The sequence below is a fragment of the Amphiura filiformis genome, chromosome 8 (genome assembly GCF_039555335.1).
Source record: "Amphiura filiformis chromosome 8, Afil_fr2py, whole genome shotgun sequence".
NCBI classification, from domain to species: domain Eukaryota; kingdom Metazoa; phylum Echinodermata; class Ophiuroidea; order Amphilepidida; family Amphiuridae; genus Amphiura; species Amphiura filiformis.
The window spans coordinates 49,185,020-49,194,553 of record NC_092635.1 but is presented as its reverse complement, the minus strand read 5'-3'; the positions used below and the strand labels follow the sequence as shown (position 1 = coordinate 49,194,553).

The window sequence follows — 9,534 nt, the reverse complement described above, 5'->3', positions numbered from 1 at the left end:
GAAATGGTGCAGCGCAGAGCAGCTAGGTTTGTGGTTAATAACTATAAAAGAACCGAAGGTACCGTAACTAGCATTCTAAATGAGTTAAATTGGCCCACACTACAAGAACGCCGAAAAAATATCCGTCTTGCAACTATGTATAAAATCCAATCAGAAGATATAGCAATTCCAATTCCTGATTATATTCACAGGCAAACCGTCACAAGCACCAGACAATATCATCCTCTGAAGTTCCGGTCCATGAAAGTATCATCAAATGTGTACAAACAGTTTCTTTCCAAATACCATATCAGAATGGAATAACCTACCATCATCTGCTCTAGAGTCTTGTAGTATTCAACACTTCAAAACTGCACTATGTAATAATGTAATGTAACTTAATGTTTAATCTGTATTCTCTAAAAGTATTTGTGTTTTCGTCGTAGGCCATTTTTCTTCTCAATTAGATGTCGCTTTTGCGATTTTATTGAGTATTTGTTTAGATTTAGATTTAGATAGAAGACCTGTGGAAATAAATGCGATTGTTGGCTTTCTAGAAGTACACTGCAGTTACATTGTGAAATAGCTAAAACTGGACAAATATTCAGCCATCCCGCTTGCCTTAGTGTCATAATTTTGCTTCGGGTTTTGAATTTGTTATAGTGTTTTAGTAAAATCTATTTTTATGCATGTAGACCAACGGGAATAATTCGTTATTTGCTACATGTCTACCATTGATTCATGCTCACATTTTATTATAGGCCTATAGCCTATTATATGTAGACCTATTTTTATTTTTAGCAAACATATTTCTCAATTATCACAGTAATGTCACCATTCATTTCAGAAATTCCCCCCACAAGCCTACGATCATAAAAATGTGTAACCAACTAAGACAGACGGGTAACAGTGGCCTAGCAAACACAAATGTTTTACAGAAAACTATTAAATGTTTAGTTATTTTAATAACATTTTTAAAACTTAATACAAAACATTTTAACATAATAATATTAACGTGATTAAGAGTTGACAAAATATTTTGCCAAAATGTTTTCGCTAATTTCCAATATTTAGGTCTTGCCACTTTTTTTGTCAATAAGAGAAGGGTAATTGAAGTTTTTATCTACACTGAAAATGAAATTGATCTCCATTAGCTGTTGATAAAATATTCACAAATGTCACATGTTCACAAAAACCAAGATATCAATCCGTCCTGTCGCACCCGTTTATTTTCATTGCCATGGCAAGACATTGTAGCTGAAATATCTGAAATACCAACAGCTAAAATGATATAGATTAAAATATGTATCAAATTTCCGTCCCGTCGCACTACGTTATTTTTGTTTGGCTTTGGCTTAATATTACAGTCTTAAAATGACCATACAATGCAATATCCACAAAATCTTAAGAGCAATTAAACAACAATACTAGCAAACATGGTGGATGAACCATACATGAAATTAATAAAGTTTTTGTTTGGTTCTTAAATTATGAGATTGTGACAGGTTGTCTGACTGCATGCCCCCTACCCAAAAAACCCTTCCACAAGAACATGCTTTAATACATGTATTATGTTTAATAACCTTTTATTCCATATTTTGAAAACAATATATTTTTGAAGAATGTTAACACATGTAAATTGTTTAAATCTCATTCTATCTCAGACAATGGATGTCAAGGTTGGTTGTTGTTGGCGATGTGAAAACCCAATCGAAAAGGAAGTTCCTTGTTTTTCGTGCGGCGAAGCCAAGTACTGCAGCGAAATATGTCGTTTTCGTGATCAGTGGAGACACACACCAGAATGCGAAGAATGGAGACCGAAGCAGTGCTCAAATCCAAAATGCCTCGAAGTGTCTAGGCAACTAATGGTATGAATTTTAAGTACAAGTTTTTAAACTGGTAAAAATATATAAAAATATATATAATATTTTGCCGGCATTTTGGCCTTCCGTCCCCATTTAAGGTTGTCACAGTAACGTTCATGAAGGCACGTTTCCAAAAGGTTTGAATACGTTTTGAACAATCATCAGCTCATATACAGTTCTTAGAACACATAACTGGAACGTTTCCACAGCCCGTGACACATTTTGACATCGCATCGTTTGAAATACATTTGTAGAACATTTAGACGCTTCCCATAGTAAAATGAAAACCAGCATACGTATTAGTTGTAACTTTGTATTGAAATGTCCATGAAGTGATTTAAATGATAATAGAGAGATTGCGATTTCCAAACGCCGTGATAGTACGCCCGTCTATCTATTCAAAATCACTCTCCTGTGTCGAAGCGAGATCGCGGATTTAGCCAGTTTTGAAGATTTTGCACGTGTTAAAATGAACGAGGAGACAACGAAAATGCACAGAATTTGTCCATTTAAGAATAAAGGAAGTCAAGGCTAATGAACATACTACTAAAATGATCCTTTTTGTTTCTAAGAAATTATCATAATAAAGCAACAGTGAGGTGTGAAAATTTGACTTCATTCATATCCGCGGTTTATACGTACAGATTGTCGATTAAACGAATTACTACAGTCTGTCTACTCTGAAGTACAAAGTATCGACGCGGACGCACACATTGTGCCGACTTTGAAGGCACACATACCTGCAGCAGAGACGCAGCACTACGCACATTCAACGCGCTGTATACACGCGCGTTGTCACTTTGTACTTCAGAGCGGACAAACTGTAGACATACCAGGCATATAGCCTACTGTGTTCTAGATTCAATAGACACCATTTAAGCTGGTTCCTTCCGAATAGTTTCTTATCTTTATCCTTTGTTTTTGTTTATTTATTACCAGTGTTCAGCATGTTGCAATGCCTGGTACTGCGCAGAAACATGTCAACGGCAGCACTGGAAAGACCATAAGCCAAGTTGTCAAGAACGCACACAAGAAATCAAAGAAGCAGCTACATCCCTCAAAGTTAAATTTAATAGCCACTCCGAGAAAGTAGTGCAATCTCCATATTATGTTGGCAATGCACTAGCTATTGATATGTTGAATTTACCTGGCAATGAATTATGCAGCGAAGATATAAAATCAACGAAGACACCAAAACAAGATCCACTGGAAGCTAGCTATTCCATTCTGTCTGCAGGCTGCGGTAATCTCAGAAACTGGATTCATACAGTTACATCTTTACCGAACGGGTTCAAAGGCACCCTTTACACCGTTCTCAACGATTTCGATCCATATGTGCAAGCTAGAAATGTGCTTCAACTGTACATGATGACAACACACTCTGATGACCCCAACATTGCAGAAAGAATCACCACCATCTGGTACTCTCTTCATTTGCCTAAAGAAGACTACATGTTTCTGGTAGATTGCTTAAGATCACTACTAGGTCTTTCAGCTGATGATCTTGGTGAGGTTACTGGAGAAGTTCTAAACCTTACCGAAGCAGATATGTGTCTCATGCGCCAGGTATGGAAAGCTTGGCTGGAGTTAGAATGTCAAAAAGGTCATACAAATTACATTGATCTCCAAGAACAACGCCAGAAAATGTTGTACGAAAACCAAGAAGCTGATGTAGGAATAAAGATGTACAGAAAGGGCTTACGGAATGAGCTCCTACCATCATTTGAGGAGTACGATAAACACGGAAATTTCATTTCTCGTGCGATTTTAAGATCTCGTAGTCCTCAATACGACAATCCCACATTGACGGGTTACCGGTACATGTTCAAGTCCCAAGTGACTATCCAAGAAATCCTTACGTTTGGTAGATTGGTATATTGCATCGAATCGTATCTGATGCCATTTGGTGAATGGGATTACCTGAAAGTGAAGAAGCACCATTACAACAAGTCAATGGTTGTAATGTTTCATTCCTTCATATCGGATCAGATCAAACAGATTATCGCAAGCATTAAGGCTGGGGCTCAACGCTTATCCGTCATAATAGGCAACTGTCTCGACTTATCAGCACGTCTCGACATAGAATCGTACCGATTTGATCGCATATTCACGTCAAATATTGCGGATCTTACAGGAACGCAAACTTTGTTGAAGGCGATGAAACCGTTTCTTAATCATGAGAACAAGTGCTCCACAGTCATCACTCATTACCAGCATTGGTACTCCTTCATTCCTTTCGCAATTACAGGCGGACCAAACACAGCATCTTCAACCCAACGTTCAGCTGAAATGGTTTCGTGTGTAAAGTTGGCAGTTCGTGATATCTACAGTGATGACGAAGAGAAGCTATCTAGACTGGATTCATTGGCAACGTATACGTATGAGGAATGCAATGAAATTATGGAGAGAGGCCTTTATTCCTTCCAAGAATACTTCAACAACATGGTTTCGTTTGTTAGCTACTTAAGGGCGGAATATCTGGCGGTTAACAAATGTTCACCTTCTACAAAACCGCCGTCATTTCAGACGGTGAAGCAAAGTGAAGGGCTACAGCTACGCGACTTTCGACGTGGCAACTCCAACAAGGTCGTTCCTTTTCGTTATCGATACAATGCTCGTCTCGACGTGAACACGATACGTGGTATGGAAAGAATGCTGGAATGGCATTTTGCTTAACCGATCACGAAGATCTATAGACTATACCGTTGAAAGGAACATAATTTTACCATAAACTATTGTTATCAATAGCTCAATCGATAAGACGTTCGACTATAATGATGCGAGATGTTGCGGGTTCGAACCCTGTCGGTGGCTAGTGCGCTCTCGTGTAAAATTTGAGTTTGAGCTTGAAATTCTCCTGGACAAAGTAGCTTAAAATTTCCTCCCTTGGACCATGGACAAGGAACTTAACTACTAATTGTCTTGTTGTAACCCGTACGAAACTCGGAAAAGCTGATTCTGACTCCAAAGGTCAACTGTGGAATGTCTTGGGTGTGCGCTTCTTAGCTGCAACTCCCTGTTTTGGTGTCAAATAGTTTGAGGAATGATATGGGGCCGTAGTGGTAAACGACAACCTGTAAAGTATGCAGAGACTTGTAGATCAACGTCTAGGCGTTGTGCCTGTGCGTAACCCACTATAAATCACTGCGATGTATTTTTTAATATACGATCTGACTGGTAGTTGCAATGGACTTCTTTCAAAATTAAGCACTTTCAGAGAGACGTTACATTGAATGACGGAATCGAGACAATTTTGCTACTACCAATGATAAAAATTAGCCTGATACTGAAGATGTAATATTACATTATATTCGAAGAACAACAAAACACCCGTTGATGATCAAGATTCAAATTAATTTTTGAAATCAACCTGCCATACACATGTATAGTGTTTCTGTTGATAATTTTTATCATGGATACAGGTGTTGTTCTAAAAGATTGGCGTAAATTATATAAAAAACAAAGGGGATTGAATAATTGCTGATCAGCTCGTAATCGGCGGGAATTGTTAGGCTTTTACCACAACGCCGAAAAGTAGACCGACGTTAAAAGGGTGATATAGTTGACATGTACAGTATGGTCTATATTTTGCATGTTAAAGAAGGTAGAAAGGGATTTCAATTAATATTTTGTGATACTTCTGGCGAGATTTTACAAGACAATTATCAAAAATAAAAAATATTGATATTAATCCGCGATGTCAGTATAACTTAGGCCCGCCGATTACGACCTGATCAAACTATAGCGATCCTGTATATACAATTCTTAGTTGTTGTTTGAAAGTTATTTAGGTCTACATCCGCCATAAAGGCTACAACATTACTCGTCGAGTGGTCGATAGACGTCCCAATAAATCGGACTTAGTCACCGGTCAGTTCTACAGCATAGATATCCATGGCTAACGATGGTTAACTATGGAAACATGTTAAAGGACATCAAGAAAATTTTCTAAGTTATTTATTTTGAGCTCTTTCGAGTATCGACGAGTAATGGATATATTCTGTAGATTTAGGTTTTGTCTGTGACTGCTAATGTGAGGCCGTCGTAGGTCGTACGGGGCTCAAACTCGGTGGGTGGGTGTAGTTCTGTCCTGGCAAGAAGAAGTTTATGTTCGTTAAGTCATCCGACCCCGGGGCCCCTCAAGGGGTCATTTGAGGTCAAATGACTAAAACTGTCATATGGGCATGAAACTAGGTCGTACGAGGCTCAAACTCGGTGGGTGGGTGTAGTTCTGTCCTGGCAAGAAGATGTTTATGTTCGTTTTAAAGTCATCTGACACCGGGGTCCCCTCCCAGGGGTCATCTGAGGTCAAATTACTAAAAAGTGTCGTATGGGCATGAAACTTGGTAGGTACAGTCAACATTTAAAACAACATTTTTTGAAGGTCATTTTGGGGTCATCCAAGGTCACCACAGGTCATCTGAGGTCATATTAATAAAAACTCATATATGGACATGAAACTTGGTGGGTACAGTCAACATTTAGAGTTATAAGTTTAGGTCATTTTGGGGTCATCCAAGGTCACCCAGGGGTCATCTGAGGTCAAATTACTAAAAACTGTCGTATGAGCATGAAACTTGGTGGGTACAGTCAACATTTAGAGCCAAATTTTTGGAAGGTCATTTGGGGTCGCCAGGGGTCATGTGAGGTCAAATTAGTAAAAACTGTCGTATGGGCATGTCACCATCAGCCTGGTAATCGCGCCCAGCCGAGAACCGCCAAATATGGTAACCGTCTAGTCTATTTTAAAACTGATGCATCAATGACTATGTTCATCATGTCATTATTGTATCATTCTCACATACATTAGGAAATGAATTTGGAGAATAGATGCCTTGCATGTGACATATCATCCCGTAAATATGGCGGACTACTCAAATGCATTCAACAAAAGCATGATTGCAATCAAATAGGTTGATGACAACATTTGATTGAATGGACTGCACTCCGCCATAACTACGGTGAAGGACACCGGCTCAAATCCTTTGTTTGGAGCCAATCGATAATTTCATGCAGGGCCTCTATACTTTCTGTTAATAAAATACTATGCTGACCTCACACTCCAGTAATTTCAGATCATTGAGCTCAGTAATACATCAAAGAATGTCTTCCAATTCATGAAAACAAATAGATAATCTGAATATCGGATTAAAAGCTTGAGGCATTTCAATTGCAAGGCCCATTACTTATACACCAACAACAACATAGGCCTACAAGTGTATAATGTAGCATCTGCACACATTATCATGTTGTGGATGCTGAATCAAGCTGCAGTCCCTACACATTCCCAAATGAATGCAGTGACCACTCATTCATGATGGACGTACTGATCATTATGTATGATTTAAACTCATAGGTGTTGTGCGTTAAGTTTGGCAATTTGGGATGGGGTGGGTTCAAAATGACCCCATAGGATTATACGGGGGTAAAAATTTCAAATTGCTCAAATACCCCTTTCAAATATATCAAATTATTAAATAAATAAATAAATAAATAAATAAACGAAAAAAAATTGAACAAATTGTAGCGTAGCATTAAAATCATAATAACCATTGCTGACAGGCGGATTCGAACCAACGATATTGACATTACCAGTCTGATGCTCTAACACTGAGCTATGCCATCATCTAGTAATGAGGGTCGAGTTTTTAGCGCATACAGTGTTTGTCTGTGATGCCGCCTCGTGAAATAAATAAATATAAAATCTCAATTTTTAATTTAAATTTATTTGATAATTTTCTAACCTATATTTTCTTTAGAGCAGGGACAAATATTTCCCCTTTTATCCAATTTGGCCGCTAAATAAGAATATACTTCTTTTATTACTGATTTAATTCCGCGATTTGTTCCATTAAGCAATATCAAAGATTAATGTAAAGCATCTCACAACAGATATTTAGTAGGCTTAGTGGTTTTGCACAGTGCTTTTTAACCGGGAGGTACCGAGATCGATTCCCACCTCTGCCTGCAATTTTTTTTTCAAGACTGGGAAATAATAACCTGACATTCGCCGCTGACATTCGTACTACTACGTAAATTTAAATTAAAAATTGAGATTTTATATTTATTTATTTCACGAGGCGGCATGATCACATACAAAGACTGTATACGCTAAAAAATCGACCCTCATCACTAGATGCTGTAATACATAGCTCATTGGTAGAGCATCAGACTGGTATTGTCAATATCGTTGGTTCGAATCCGCCTGCCAGCAATGGTTATTATGATTTTAATGCTACGCTACAATGTTTTCAATTTTTTCGTTTATTTATATATTTATTTATTTATTTATTTATTTATTTATTTATTTATTTATTTATTTATTTATTTATTTATTTATTTATTTATTTATTTATTTATTTATTTATTTATTTATTTGAAAGGGGTATTTGAGCAATTTGAAATTTTGACCACCGTATAATCCTATGGGGTCATTTTGAACCCACCCCTCCCAAATTGCCAAACGCACAACACCTATGAGTTTGCATCATACATAATGATCAGGGCTGATATTCATAAAACCACGCTAGGCCTAGTTGACAGCTAAAATTGACTTTAGCAAGCTGCTAAGCCTAGCTGATTGCTAATTCTTATTCATAAAACCCAGTTAGAGTTAGCAACATTCTAAAATTTTGCCAAAACTTAGAGTTGATCTGGGGCAGCGCTAAGTCACTAGTTGACAACTAGTCTTAATGATTTTGAACTAAGTTTGACATGATTTATTGTTTTAATTTCATATTAACTGTTGTCAATTATGAAAAATAATGTTCTCAGAATATTCTGTTTCTGAGGTCTTCAGTGTGTTTTACACATAAGAAACTGTCTTAAAAACACACAACAAATTTAGGGTGAATGAATAAACATTGAACTAAGCCAGTATTGTTTAACCAAATTTGCACAAGAAAAATGATTATGATATAGTTAAGTGGATGCATGTTGTTTTCTATTTGATGAAGCAATATAGTATGTATAGTATGTTTTTACAACAAACCAAGGACTTAACAGTCATGTATATGAACTTTACTTGTTCAGAGTATCTTTTTTAATTTAATTTGCCGTAACAACCTTGTAGGCCTATATAGCTTACAAAATACACATGTAATTTTATTAACGAAATCTCAATGAAGACCATCAGCAATGAGTCATTACATTTTGATCATTTTGACTGTGGTTCAGAGCTCAAGTATAATAGACATGTATTATATAAGCCTATTGTATTAGATGTTACACAACTGTTGAAGGCCATATCACCCAAAACACCCAAATAAGTTATCAGCTAAATATTTCTAGTTGATAGCTAGTTAGCAAAGTGTTTAGCAAGGTTTTATGAATAAGAAATTAGTTGATTGCTACGTAGCTATCAACTAGTGGATTTAACATCTTGCTAAGCACTAGTTGGTTGCTAATTTAGCAAGGCTTTATGAATATCGGCCCAGGGCTGATATTCATAAAACCACGCTAGGCCTAGTTGACAGCTAAAATTGACTTTAGCAAGCTGCTAAGCCTAGCTGATTGCTAATTCTTATTCATAAAACCCAGTTAGAGTTAGCAACATTCTAAAATTTTGCCAAAACTTAGAGTTGATCTGGGGCAGCGCTAAGTCACTAGTTGACAACTAGTCTTAATGATTTTGAACTAAGTTTGACATGATTTATTGTTTTAATTTCATATTAACTGTTGTCAATTATGA

At 37.0% G+C, this 9,534-nt stretch overlaps 1 protein-coding gene across 1 annotated transcript; it reads left to right on the top strand.

The window, feature by feature from the left end:
• Positions 1 to 1,646: 1,646 nt before the first annotated feature.
• On the top strand, positions 1,647 to 4,891 carry LOC140158381 (uncharacterized). Its single transcript, XM_072181473.1, has 2 exons — positions 1,647 to 1,847; positions 2,784 to 4,891. Exons 1-2 carry the CDS (start codon positions 1,647 to 1,649, stop codon positions 4,518 to 4,520), a joined length of 1,938 nt encoding a protein of 645 aa, XP_072037574.1. The 3' UTR covers positions 4,521 to 4,891.
• The last annotated feature ends 4,643 nt before the right edge of the window (positions 4,892 to 9,534 follow it).

What these genes read in the sequence shown, in the direction of transcription:
- LOC140158381 (XM_072181473.1), top strand. Translation starts at nt 1,647, where the DNA reads ATGGATGTCAAGGTTGGTTGTTGTTGGCGATGTGAAAACCCAATCGAA. An exon ending in AAGTGTCTAGGCAACTAATG is followed by an intron (nt 1,848 to 2,783) that starts GTATGAATTTTA and finishes ATTTATTACCAG; the next exon opens with TGTTCAGCATGTTGCAATGC.